General features: G+C 35.5%; 1 protein-coding gene across 2 annotated transcripts in view; it reads right to left on the reverse strand.

Moving 5' to 3' along the window:
• The window catches only part of tmem8b (transmembrane protein 8B), a 667,786-nt gene that overhangs the window by 406,611 nt on the left and 245,932 nt on the right, over nucleotides 1-15,243 (reverse strand). For both annotated transcript variants that reach the window (XM_039758605.1, XM_039758606.1), the window contains exon 2: nucleotides 823-1,012. In XM_039758605.1, the coding sequence (XP_039614539.1) occupies nucleotides 823-1,012 (190 nt within the window). The remainder of the gene's footprint in view (nucleotides 1-822; nucleotides 1,013-15,243) is intronic.

A 15,243-nucleotide genomic window follows, 5' to 3' on the forward strand; every position in this document is an offset into this window, starting at 1 on the left:
TTGGACAGTTGGTAGACAAAGTCAGAGAAGCGTGATTGCATTGGTTTGTACATGTGTTGAGGAGAGATGCTGGGTATATTGGAAGAAGAATGCTAAGGATAGAGCTGCCAGGGAAGAGGAAAAAAGGAATGCCTAAGAGAAGGTTTATGGATGTGGTGAGAGAGGGCATGCAGGTGATGGGTGTCACAGAACAAGATGCAAAGGACAGGAAGATATGGAACAAGATGATCCGCTGTGGCGACCCCTAACTGGAGCAGCAAAAAGAAGAAGAAGTGTATGAGCTAAACATTTGAAAAATGGAAATCAAGACTGAATTATAAAAAAAAAAAGGAATACCCTTGCAAAAGTTCAGGTTGAGGGAAGGTGCCCTGCAATACTTGGTAAGAAGAGAAAAATTCAGTTTCTCTCTTGAAGTGTGGATCTTTAAAACAAAGCTGACTTTAAATCTCATATGACTGAAATACTGCCTGACAGATTAGGTTTAAAAGCCGCTCCAGTGTCAGCTTTGCTGCAGGGTTTAGCTTTCTTTATATCCAAACCTGCTATCTTTCTTCCACTTGAGTATATTTGCTTTATACGTTTTAATAGCAGAAGAATGAAATAATACAGTATTATAGCACTGAAATGCCAACATACTGTATCTTTTTTGCATGATTTCACGACTGTATTTTCTTTAAAAGGGAAATCTTACATGTAGGTTTAACCCTAAACCACAGCTTGTACAATATACAACACATTAGGATTAATGCAAAAGTTATGGCATTTTTCTCTCTTCTCTCCACCCAGTCTTTTTTTTTTTCTCACTGTAAACGTTATACTCACACTGTGACATTGCGATCAGGACAGCTGTCGCCAAAAGTGCCGCCTTGCTCTTTGAATGTGATGAGGTTCCAGACAGCCACCATAGTGTCATCAGGAACATGGAAATGAAACAGCTCCACACTGGCGAATGACCGGTATGCATTTAGTTTCCGTGGTGTCCGGGTAAAATAATCAGTCACAAAAAGGCAATCTGAGGAATGGAACAAGGAGAAAATTGGTTAGAAGAAAGATTACTTTTATTCATACCGCGTAAGGATGAATGAATTAGTTCTAATGCTATTTCTCTGACCTCCACAGAACCTTGCTAGCCATGATTTAATCACAGCTGATCTAGGTCAGGACTCTTTGGAATTGATTCAAATCTGGGTTCTTCCTTGAATTAATGCTCTTTCATTTCTCAATACAAAGTAGATAAGAGACACAGAATGACTTCCAGTCAGCTATAATGAACGTTTGAATGGGAAAAAGCATTTCACTGGGTGATCTGTAGCTTTTACCACAAAAGAGTACATTGTTTCTTTGGCTCCATCTACTGTATGTAAATCAAGATAATTGTGTTCATTTTGATGCTAATGTAATGGAAAAAAAGAGACTTCAGAATTACAAAATGCGAGCATCATGAAGAATATTAAATGAAAATCTTGATGATAAAAAATGATCAATATTAATCTCACTTTGACAAGTTCAATACAAATGATGAATAATTAATTGTTCCTTTGTATTAACGTTTGTTTTCGTTAGACAAATAAAATAGCATTTGAAAGTTCATTCATAAAATCAGTTGAAGTTAACATTAAATAACATACAAATCCACCTATTTCAGCTCAGGGTTGGAGGTTGCTGGAGCCTGTCCTTCATCACTATGTACAAAGCAGGAAACAGACGGGTAAAACTTCCAGTTCATCATAGGACCCACTTGCGCTCACACCCACGCTCACAATTTGGAATCCCCCTCTAATCTTATGAATAACAAACAGGTAGAGGATTCAGACCCAAGGCATTGGATCCATAATGCAGCAGAACAAATAACTGTGTGACCATGACATTCTCATTGATATTAATTTTTTACATTTTTATATTTTTAATTAGACCCCTAGATATGTTCTGTCCCACAGCATTCACTTTTCGCTCATGAGATTCTTCTACGTACAAGTGCCTACATTCTTTTATAACCCAGATACAAAAATGTGCATTTCATACCACATGAAATATATTAGTATGTATCATATCTCTTGGATTTGCCTGTGAGCAAAATTACAAAGTATTGGGCAAAATAACAAGAAGGATATTAGAGCTACAAAGAAATAAAGCTGAATAAATTGATTGTTTTTAATAGCCAAGTACATATATTTTATTTATGTATTTGACATTTGAAATTCTGCCTCCCATGGTGGGGTCTTCGGTCTGCACTGAGATGAAGGTTGGATTTTAATCTAACTTAGAAAATGTATAAATAATGGCAAATTTACTAAATATGGGGCACAGTGCTCCTGCTTTCACATTCTGAAAATACTGAAATTATAATAAATTCAATCACGCGCAAATAAGTGTAACAGGATCTTTTAAATTTGCATTGATGACATTTACTGTCAGATTCAGGTTGTTACCATTATACCATTCCAGTCTGTCTCTGAAGGTCACTTTCTGTTGCCATTAATTGGATAGGACACTATTTCACTTCACTAATGATTCAAAATCAAGAGAAAAAATATCCAGTCACAAAAAGGTGAATGTAATAATTTGTTATCACCTGTCAAGACTAATGACATACCATTGTGTGAGGAAACCAATAATTAAATCTCAGGATTTGTGAAAATAAGTTGATGGCTTTTATCAACTGGATATAGCACAAGATGTTCTGATAGATTATTTGTAATTATTTGTGTTTTTTTACAGTTCCTTTTTTAGAAAAAATCATCACAAGGAATTAAACTGAAAATTTAAAGCTATTTTCTCACCAGAACTGAGGCTTAGAATTCAAAGGAGACAGTAGGAAGCAGTCTTTCTTGTTATTTTTATTGGGGTAACATAATGAAAAATGACACATAACCATACCTGCAATATGCTTTATCTTTGTATTGTACACTTCAGTGAGTGAAGACTCAAAACCATGTAATATGCTTACAGCTATAGTACAAATGACGTGTTATGCATAAATACAATTAAAATTAAGCTAAATATAGGTCACATTAACAGAGTACAGTGAAAGTCTTACTTAAAAAAATAAGTCTAATTAAATGTTTCCATCTTTGGATTCCAAGGCTCTCTTTAGAGTTTTTCCTATGGGCAGAAGCAACAGCTTGGCAGCATAGCAGTGGAACCAAGTGCCACACCAGGGGCCTCATGTATAAACGGTGCGTATGCACAGAAATGTTACGTAAGAACGTTTGCCACATTCAAATTGCGATGTATAAAACCTACACTTGGCGTAAAGCCACGCACTTTTCCACAGTATGTCATACCCTGTCGTACGCAAGTTCTTCGCTCGGTTTTGCAGACTGACGGCACCCTGCGTCAAAGCAGTGCTACAGTTACTGTGTGGTTATCCTTTATTTTCCTGACGCAGCTTTATAAATACACTGAAATTAATCGCATATTGTTTATTAGTGTAATGCATCTGATTGTAAGTTACCTGTAACAATATAATGGTCCAGGGAATAGCTATAGTATTCCAAATACCATAACTGCTCCTTGTAAGTACAGTACAATCACCTCACTGTAAACTTACACTACAGTTATAATATTGCACAACCTGCACCACTTTATAAAGCGTGATTTACATATGATAACGATATCATTTTTAAGATGAAATGTAGCAAAATATGTTGATTATATTGTACAGATAAAACTTTAACTTCATTTATATAATCTGTATATAATTAAACATGTGAGGACACGGTGCCGCAGCACTAGCAAGTTCACATATTGTCCCTGCCTTGCGCTGTATATTTACTGAGGCTGGCGCGACACTGGATGGATAGACGGATAGAATAATTAAACATGTACTATGAAGATATTTCAATGTTCCTTAAAAGTATTGAAGAATCGTCGTTGTAAGGTTACAGATGGCTTAACGTCTATTACAGTGCTGATTGTGTGGCAACTGGGTATTTGGGGAAAGAAAAGTAAGGACAGGAATTGGAGGTTAGTATGTTTGAAAGAGGCAATACTGCTGCAATAAATTATTTCATCAAAGGTTGGCATGGCGCAACAGCATCTTGTGTGAGACATGAACAATCACTGCGCCATCGTGTTTTCATGTTTAATAACACGCTTTTATTCCAATCATCATGAAAATGATATCATGTATACATTTCAGTATTTTAATTATTCAGAGAGCTGTAATATCACGAATGTAATGGATTCTGTGTCCTGTCGGAGAAAGAGAAAGAACAGAAGCACGTAGTGATTCACACACATAGAGCACATTGAAGATCAAATACAAAACAAAGCATTTAACTTGCTACTTTACTTATGATGGGATTTGAGAAACTAGTAAATTAAATGATTTTAAGATGAAGTTTATGATGTTCTATTGTACTTTAATGACAAAATAAACTACATGATTAAAGTGGAAATTTCGAGATTAAAGTTGACATTTTGTGCTTTTTTCCCACTGTGTGCATATTTTTTTTTTGTCTGTACCCTAATAAGCTCAGACGGTTGGCTACAACTCCCTTTTCACGGCGACTTTGATATGTGACTTCTTTTTTATTTTGGCACTGTGCGACTTTGTGAACTTGAGCTTTTGAGTTTCTCCGACACGCTATGTCACTTGATCAGCTTCCTTTTGTTGATTATACCACTGTTTAAATCAACAAATAGTATGGTTTTCCTTTGCCTCCACTTGGTATTCGCTGAAATTCTTATATTTTACCCCGTTCTTTTCTCATTGTCTTTTTACAAAAGGCTGAGCTTAAGGACTATTTATACTGATTTGCATATTCAAAGAGGTGTAATTTTGGGAGGAGTTGGGGTGGGACAGCACGCAAGTGCATGCGCCTTACTTTTCATGCTGACTGGGACTTATGTAGCGGAAGAACGTGGAAGTTGGCGAACGCACAGATTCCTGTATCTGGATTTTTCAGTGCGTAAACACATTTCGGCTTTTGTGCTTACATCATGTTAAAGTGCGAATTCTACGCACGGCATTATGCATGAGGCCCCAGGATACCAAAAAGAGAAACAGAATAATGAAGTGTCAGTAACAGTTTATAATTATATCAGTATAATGTTTATATCATAAAAACAGCCAACTCTGAAACAGAGGTGCAAGAATAGTAGCTAACCAGCAGCTCTAGTCAGGGTATACATCAGCATTGATTTAAATGCTGAGACTGATGGGGCAAATCTTATGCAAACAAACAGATCTGAGGTCCAGTATTTAAAAGCTTAACATCCTGTTATTGTTTAATTAAACTATGAAATTTTTATTATTTTTGGTATTTACAATAACAGATTCTTTCTGAGTAAACTTTGCTGTTTTTTGCTGGATATTCCTGGAAATTAAGAAAAAAATACATCATTACCACAACTATCTCTTTGGTTGAGTTTCATCTACCAATGGCACAAATACTGTACGTCCAGAAAAGACAACCCAAAATGCAAAGTACTTGGTACTAGTTGTACCTTTTAAGAATACCATCATTAGAGGGAATATAATTACAAATGAATTTGCAAACAAACATCGAAAAAGGAAATGAAATCCAAAATTATTTTTATTTGAGATGGACTTGATTGTATTCTTTCAGTTACTTGCTCATTATTTCCTTGCAAAACTATGTAAGTCTTTGATTAATCAAAACCTCATAAACAACATATAAGGTTGCCTATGTTAAACATAGGCATACATTAATATTCTCAACATTTTATTTGTTTGATTGATACAACCAAAATTTTGCTTTTTATAGTGCAATCCTGCAGTGTAATCTGTTTCTTATGCATTCTCAAGCATATTTGTTGTTAATGTTAAATAATGTTACCTATAGGCCATAGCATATTTTTCATTTATGAATTAACTTAATGCGATTCAAATTCTGAAACCTCCGTGCATGAAACTAGAGGTTGGCTATGTACACTCAATCAGAGTTTAAGATACTATGTTATTTGAACACCTTGTTATCTGAAACCAAACACTCAGTTTTAGAATTTGAATTACATCTCTTAACATTTTAATATATAGATTATCTCTAAAAACTCAATTTTGACTAGCAGTTGCCAAGTTTCAGGTTTTGGCTTTCACAAGCGATTTTTGGTTTTGACTTTATGGTAATATTTTTGCTTTCTCCCTTTAACCAACTAAAGGGCGAGTGTGAAGGGAAAATAAAAGTGTCATGGTAACTTTCATTCTTTAAAACCTGATAGATTTCAACTTACAAATTACATTTCCCTATCGAGAGTTTGTTTCCATCTCATGCCAAAGTGCTGCCTGTATACTCTCCAGTGCCCCGCAAACCTGAAATATGTTTTAGATATATGGATAAAACTGGATTTTTGCTATTTCTTGCAATTATTTGATATTATGCTAATTCATTTAATAAACTGTTCTGCTTATATTAATATTAAACATAATAATATAAATATTATCTATGCTTGTTTTTGCCATTTTGTGTAGGTGATTCAACTGAAAGAAATACAGCAAGAACATCTTTATTTACACAAAGAAATCTTTGGAACGTTACCACAGCCACAGCTAGCTGCCAATTCCCTTACGTATTCTAAGATTAGCACTCAGCTATTTTTGTAGTGCAGGCTGTAAAATTCATGCTGTTGCGAAATGAGAGTAAAAAGGCAACAACCAAAGAGTTCAACTGTGTAACAAGTCCTCTAAATCAGCTACCAGTAATGTTCTGACCCAATCAAACAAATGAACTCCATGATTATATATAGCCGGTGTCTTATTTTTAGGATCCTGCTTGGCTTGTTGGGTCCTCTAGGGAGTATTATGAAGGACTACCATTATTAAAGAAATTACTGCTTTTTAACTTCCTTTATAAATTCCTAACTAACAACATAAGACCAGATTGTTATGCTTTGTGGCACACTTTATTTTTATCACTGTTAAAGCAAAAAGAAGAAATAAATAATTTTCTGTCTTGGGCCATTGTAATCAATGATTTCTTATCCAAGTAAGAAGATTTGTATGGTATTTGATGTCTTTAATGAATTTGTAAGTTATACTGCATCTGCAATCTCCTTAAGTTTGTTGCTCAAATATATAGAAACAAATATAGTAGATAAACAAATTCACCCACTTAAAAAATATTGAACTATGTGCATATGACTGACAGAAGTTATTTGCTTCAATTCAGACTAAACGCTGCTTTTTTATTTGGTAGACGACCCAACTGCTATTGTCACTTATATTACATGGGTGCTAAATTGAAAATGACATTGTAGAAAAAAGGATGGGTTGAATGCAGTAATAACTCAAAAATGTTTCTCGACTGTCTGCAATTGTTAGAATAAAACAATTAATGTATAACCAATGTAGTTTGCTTTAAATAAAAGGTAAACTTATTAAATCACAAAACAGGGATCATTTTGATATTTAGTCCCTTTTACAGATAGGAATCTTGCAGCAGTTTTTTAACATACTGTATAATAGTTATTGTATGTCAAATCTTTCATAATGACAGATATAAGTAGACAAAGTCTAACTTGGCCCAAGTGAAGCTTCTAATTACCAGATTGTGAAGAACAATAGAAAAGTTAGTGTGAAACACAGCTGTTTGTGGTTCTTTGATTTCTAACTAGGTCCTAATACATTGACGCAAGCAAAAAAGGGTTTATTTGCTTTAGGACCTGCAGGCCTTTTTCCTTGTAATAAATAACAGAATTCATTATTCGCACATCTATTCATTTTTTCAATTCTGCTTGTTCCAGGGTTTAGAGGAACAAGCAGGAACCAGCTCCTAATGAGACAATAATTTAATGAACTCTACAGTCACTTAAACATTACAGATTTAGATATGTTAATTAGCTTAACATACATTTCTTTAAGATGTGGGAGGCACTAAAAGCAGATTAAGAAAACATGAAATGAATGTGGGGAAATGTGCAAACTACATACATAAAGTGACTAGGCTGGGAATCAAAACCAATTATTTAGAGCTGTGAGGAACCAGCATTAACCATTGCACCACTGCACACATAGATACATTTTACTTTGCTGTTTCTGTTAGCTGTGAATAATGGCAGAACAGGTACTTGTTAACTAGGAATAATTACTCTCTGCCTATACTGCATAGGTTCATCTACTAAGTTGCAGGCAGATGATTTAAGCACCTTTCAGTAAAACAAGTCATTTAAACACTGACCTTGTATCAGTGTCAGTTTTCTTCGGGTATTCTTATTTCCGTACCACATCTCAAATACATCCAGGTTTGTTTGTTTCTGTTTATAGAATGGAGTCTAAATTTACCCTGTATAAGGAAATGCAAATATTACTGTGAAAACGCCCTGTGGTGGATTGCCATCCCATTAATCACTTGGTCCTGACTTCGCCCCAGTGTGCCTAGAATAGGCTTCAAACTCCATGACTAAGTTGGAATAAAAGGATACAGAAAATGAAAAATGAGCAGAACGATAATAAACAGTGAAATGGCTTAAATAAAACATATGCCTTTAGATATTACATACTTTAGAATAAGACTTGTGAATCCTTCAGAATACCAATTAATACCAAAAGACAAATTTGTTAAGGTCTTGTTACGTAACTGTAAATGGGTAATAGATGCATCTCTTTGCAGTACCTAAAGTGTTACAGATTAAATAATTTATAATGTCCACAGCTAAAAACTTCACAGATTTTGTTACTGTTGCTTCTTACTTTCTTACTTATTTACTGTTCTATTCAGTCATATCATGAAATCAACCTTTGGTGAAATTCCTCAATTTAATGCTGTGTGATACTAGAAATGTAAACCTTGCATGTTTTGGCTAATGACATCATGATGTCCATATTATTTATGTTAAATTTATATGTTAAATTAAAGACGCGTATTCAAGGACAAGAGTGAAGAAAAGACAAATGTGGCTTTGTTAATTTACTCCAAAATGTAAGCTTGAAGTCAGAAACCAAAAGAAAGCAAAGATGTTACACACTTTCTTTGTTCTGAGATTTGTCTGTATATTTAATTAGTAGAGTATTCCTATTTTTTTAAGTTTAGACATTATGTTAGGCATGCCATTATCTTTTAAAGCAGTGCAACAGTGACATTACACATCACAGACCTTCAATGCCACATTATGATCAGTAGCGTTTATAACCCTTTTTGAGAATCTCTGTATGGATTTCATCTATCTATTAGTTTAATTAGGTCTTTGAATGTATAACATTAGTTTCTGCATTTAAAGCATATTGCCAAAGCTGAATTTCTGTAGCATTTTGACATTTCAGAACATTTGTATCTGTTGTCTCCATAGTAATACTACCCAGTATTCCCTGGAATTTGTGACATTTGTGATGTCATCAGATTAATAGTATAATGGTCAATCTGGGCATTTCTGGAGCATCTGAGTTTGTGGATAAACCCCAATGTTCATGATTTTCAAAAAAACCTTTTGCTTCTGCTGTTCTGGCTTTCAAATCCCTTTTTCTCTAGTTTCTGATTTTCGATTTCTGGTTAGCATTTCTAGTTTTGGCGACACATTAGTTTGAGTGACAGTTCTGATTATGTCTTGTGTTTAACTATTTGCACCTCCCAGTCATTATCATCTCTCTTGTGAGTCAGTACACTCATGAGTAGCAAGGGGCATCAATGTTATAAATAATATGGCTAGCATTATGCAAAACAACATGGAAAATGTCTGTGGCCATAGGAAAACCAAACAAGCTTAACTTCATTCTCTAAAACCAAGGAAGGAAACAATATATGTAGTCACCAAACTAAGAAAGCAAAGTAAAGAGTTTTTATTTTTGTTGAAGGAAAATTAGATTTTCAAGTAATTTCTTACAAACAGTGTTAAAAGAGTGTGACATGCTGTCCTTTTGATTAAATAAGATGGTCACTGTTTCCTAATATGCCAATGCATAGGACTATCCGCATTTCAATGTGAAAAAGAATGCAGATGATTTCAGAAAAAATGCAAGATACAAAGAGAAATTATAAACTAATTAATAAAAGACATACAAATGGAACTTTCCATGAACAGTCTCCAAATCTATTAATCTCTTGAAGTTAAAACTTCAAACCAGCTCTATTCAACTTATTTTTTAGATTTGATCAGAGTTCTTCAGGTTGCTTGATCTAACTTTAATGATTTTGTTAGTGGGAAGCAAAATCTTTAAAAAAAGTCAATTTCAGAAAATAATTTCCTTCAGGTTGATCATTGACCTTGAATAAATTGTGTAGACTTTCTTAAGATTTCAAAGATAGCTTTAACTTTAATCTGTTTTATAAAACAATCAGTAGTAATCACACAGAAAAGACTGTGTCTGCATTTAGAAAGAAACCATTAAAAACCCAGGTAGATACAGTATGTGGAAGAGAGGTTATAAAACAGAGTGCAGGCAGGTAGAAGTGGGTGAAGAAGAGTGTCAGGAGTGATTTGTGACAGACAGTTATCAGCAAGAGTAAAAAGGAAGGTCTACAGGGCATGACGGAAGTGAGACCAGCTATGTTATATGGGTTGGAGACGGTGGCACTGACCAGAAAGCAGGAGAGAGAGCTGGAGATTTGCATTAGGTGTGACAAGGATGGGCAGGATTAGAAATGAATACATTAGAAGGTTAGCTCAGGTTGAACAGTTGGGAGACAAAGTCAAAGAGGCGAGATTGTGTTGGTTTGGACATGTGCAGAGGAGAGATGCTGGGTATATTGGGAAAAAGATATTAAGGATGTAGCTGCCAGGCAAAAGAAAAAGAGGCAGGCCTAAGAGGAGGTTTAAGGGTTAGGTGAGAGAGGACATGCAGGTGATGTGTGTAACAGAGCAAGATGTAGAGGACAGGAAGATATGGAAAAAGATGATCTGCTGTGGCAACTCCAAACAGGAGCAGCCGAAAGAAGAAGAAGATTCAGTCACAGTCTGGGCAGGAATTTGAACCCAAGTATCCTGGGACAGAAGCACTAGCAAATCTGCCACCGTGCTGTCCATAACTACATATGCTTTAGAAACTGGATTGGTTGCTATCAGCTCCAACAGTGAACCATCAATAAATATTTACTTCATTTGGTAGCTGAAGGGTTATCAAGCATGTGTTATGGTACCCAGCTGACACTGTCTGCACTGTGCCAGAACGCATGATATTAGACTACAAGCAAAGTAGGTACTGCAAATGCAATGCATTCCTAAGGAATGAAAAAAGAAAATGAGAATAGATGTCATTTTTAGTTGGTGCAGCAAGAAGAATTAAAGGTGTAAAAAATGAATAAGATGAATCTTTAACATGCTGTAGCAGCCTTGTGTTTAGTTCATGCAGTGGAAAATGCTCCGTGATCTTTGTTTCTGACCTCTGCATTCTTCATGTGGAGGATGGAGACAAGACAAGCCAGGGTTTATGCTGATACATGACTTCCAGGAGAGTGCTGCTCCTAGGTCTCCCGGTAATGTACAGTGAATAGCCAGTGATTAGATCTCTCTGCATCACTGCCCTTGTACAATATCTTTCATCCGATGAGTTAGACAGGAAGATATTTTTTGGCCTTTAATATACTTTGCAGTTCTGCTACTGCCAAACAAAAGCATATTCTTAATGAATAAAACGCACACACACACAAATTAGTGGAACAATAGAGAAGCCAACTGTGGAAAGAGTCATACATTATACACTAAACACTCTGACATTCATGTTTTAATGGTGTTTAAATAATAGACTTTGTTTACAAGTAACAATCAATTTTTACTTTTTACATTGCTATTGATAGCAAGGAAAATCACAGGACAATATACAAGGTTAACAATATTTTAATACAGTATCAAATTAACAACCTGAAAGAAACAAGTAAAAGCTCACAAATACAAGAAATGTACTACAGGCAGAAACCAAGAGGAACTTGGAAGTATGCCTTCCAGAGTGACAATGTGCAAGTATAAAAAGAAGCCACATAAATACAAAATATCTACAAAACAGAGTACAAAGTAACAGTGCATTTAAATGTGTGGAGTAACCACTGTCATATTTTATAAAAAAAAAAAACGTTTTTGCTTAGATATTTTACAAAAACTGATTAATTCGGTTAATCTTATTGAAAAATAATAATGACAAAAGTCAAACAAATTTTTAAGGCCATTATGTTCCTTATTTGTGTGAAGGAAGCACTCAAATAATACATTAAGGAAATTTGAGTATTCTTGGGCACTTGTCTTCTCACATAGCCAGCTTTACAATGATTTACTTCATGTTAACAACTGATTTCAAACTGAGTGCTCAGTTATAAGCATATGAACCAAAAATGATCCTTAACACCATACAACATACTGAATTATCAAAATATTGCATAAAAGGCCAGATTCCTTATAAGTAACTTATGATTATTAAATAAAGCACATCTCCTCAAAGAAACAGATACGGGCAACACCAATTGCCATCACTAGCATCAATGACCATATTTTTCTTTCTATTTTCTCACTTAGCACTTCTGTCTCACAGCTGGTGGTTGAACCTCAACCAAGCCACTGTCCTTGAATGTTAAGGTGTTATTTGTGTTTGCTAATGTTGTTATATGTTATTTAGTTTTAGTTCCACTTGTTATTTCAGTGCTATTACTGTGATGCCATCACATCATCATTTTGATTATTTGTTTACCCACATCCTTCCACCATGTTGTGTGTTTATTGTGTGAATGTCGCCATTTTGGAGTTCTTGTTCATTGTAATCCTATATAATTGCTAACCACATGACAGGTGTCGTGTGATTAGCAACATCATGTCAGCCATTATATAAAAGATGGTGATGTACATCTCATGGCGTTAGAACTTTACTTGCTAAAGTCTAGACCTCACAAGACTTTTAATAAATTATCCTTGATCTCTAAAAATTATTTACACCTTCTTTTAGGGGTTATACTGGTAAAATAATCAAATCACACATACTTTCCGGCTTGACACTTTTTTAACAATGCTTGAAAATAAGTAGCTTTCTTCCATGACACCATATTCATTTTATTACCACGCTTATTTTAACTTCACATGTTTGTTGTCTGGTACAAATCTTGTAATTGATATTTAACCCACTTCCTATTGTCCAAATGACTAACTTCCGATGACAATACAAGAATCAATAATCAGTTTCACTAACTGATCAATTAATCCATGTTAATTAAGAAATGAAATTTTCATATGAAGAACAGTTAAAGATCTCACCAATAGATGGCGCTAGTAGCTGATAAAAATATTAAAGGAAGTGTTAAAATATTGATTACAAAATTATACTAAAACAAACACAAGACTAAAAAGTTGAAAATAATATATACATTGTGATGGACAGCCGGGTCCCATGCCCGGCCGGGACGCCTCTGCTGTATACATCTGTTATACTACATTCGCTAGCCAAGCATTGGAGTGGATAGCCAGAGACAACTGGAGGCTTGTATAGTCAGCTTAAACACAGGTTAGTGTATTTCTGTCCTCTATCAGCACAAATCTTCTTTCCTTATTGGGAGAATGAGAATCGGCATGTAAGCACTATGATATTTCTGTATTTTGTGGGGGAGGAATTCAGCCCTTGTTTGGAGACGGAGAAGACCAGCAAGTGAAGCAAGACATTATAAAGGCTTGGACAACAGCCAGACCCTTAGAGGCGGAATCGACAAAGCTCAAAGAAAAACCTCCCAGCGTGGTGATGAGGAAATGGCCGACTGTGTTGATCCAGATTTCCCACCTGGATTAAGTCTGTCCATGCGCCTCTCCGTCTGTAACCGCGTTAACCGTCAGTAAATGTAAGCTAAAAGATATTTTTTCTCATGTGATTCTTGTACCGCCGTAATCACGATGGGAGGGATATTGCCTTTTCTGGTATATTATGATATTGTTAAATTATTTAATATGCCACAATTTTAAAAGAACACATTTCCAAGAGAGCTAATGCCTCTGCAGGAAACATCGTCCCGGGGGAGCCATCATGGACATGGCAGTACCTCCCCCGGGGCACTTGGGGGCAGTCTCCCTGGCCGTGGATCCCTCCTCAATCTCCCCCGTGGCTCCATGGGACATGGAGTCCACCACAGCAGCCCGGTTGGGAGATGGGGTGGCCGCTAGGGGGTGCTGCAAAGAACCAGCCACCACACTGGACGGTTTATCAGCCCCACCCGAAGGTGCAATTAAGACCAGCTGGTCAGGCACCTGGAACACTTCCGGGTGGGGTATAAAAGGGCCCGCCTCCCAGCAATCAGGGCCAGAATTGGGAGGAAGAGGACGAGGTTGCCTGGGAGGAGTGGTGGAGGAAGGAAAGTGTTGGTTTGTGTGGGTTTTTGTGCTTGGGACTGTGTTGGGCCGGTGTGTGTGCCCACGGCTGAAGAGAAAAAAATAAAAAGTATTGAGTGTGAACACGTGCCTCTGCGTAGTCTGTGCTGGGTCAGGCGCTATAAAGCGCCTTTTTCACAATATATATAAAAATACTTTTTAAAAACCATGCTTATATTAAGTTAAAAAGTGTACTAAAAAGTCTCTCATACATCACTCATAAAATAAAAGGTGGGTACTTTTCATCAGTCAATAAAATCTTAGCAAAAGCGCCCACACTTTTATTTTATGTGTGATGTATGATAGACTTATTTTTTTACTTTTTAGTACACTTTTTAACTTAATATAAGCATGGTTTTTAAAAAGTATTTATATATATGTACTGTATATTATTTCTTATGGGCACAACAATTTTGAGGCATATTTGTGGGCTGTGGCTATACCACTGCTAGGTAAGGTCAACTACAAGTGAGCAGCATGCAACATATCAAGTTCATGAGTATAAAGACTGTGTCTTCCCCTACTTGGCTGTCCATGATTGGATTCAACCCAAACCATTATTCCTTTGTCGTCTTAATAATATCTCTTGTTATCAAAATTTCATCTCTGCTTTTTGACAGCAATTTACGTGTAACATTTCATTAAAATTGGTTCAGCCGTTTTAACATGACTGGCAAAAAAACAGACAAGATGTAATCTGAAGGCTGAAATTAGGTTCTTTGTGTGCAAAATGAATAAATAACATTAAATGAAGTCAAACATTTCAAAAGACAGTGAAAGGGTATTACAATTGTATTTATAGAGATATAAAAATGCTAATTTCACATTGTTTATTTATGTCTGTAAGCATCAATATTAAAAGATTAAACTTCTTCATTCAAAGCGCTATGCTTTATTATCCTTGGCTAATATACTGTACAACAGATCATTAAGTAATTCCTAAAAATTGTAAAGATTGCTTTAATTGCAAGCATACTTAAAAATTGTTTTCAATATATAATGTTACAACAAATACAG

The sequence above is a fragment of the Polypterus senegalus genome, chromosome 7 (assembly GCF_016835505.1).
Source record: "Polypterus senegalus isolate Bchr_013 chromosome 7, ASM1683550v1, whole genome shotgun sequence".
NCBI lineage: Eukaryota > Metazoa > Chordata > Cladistia > Polypteriformes > Polypteridae > Polypterus > Polypterus senegalus.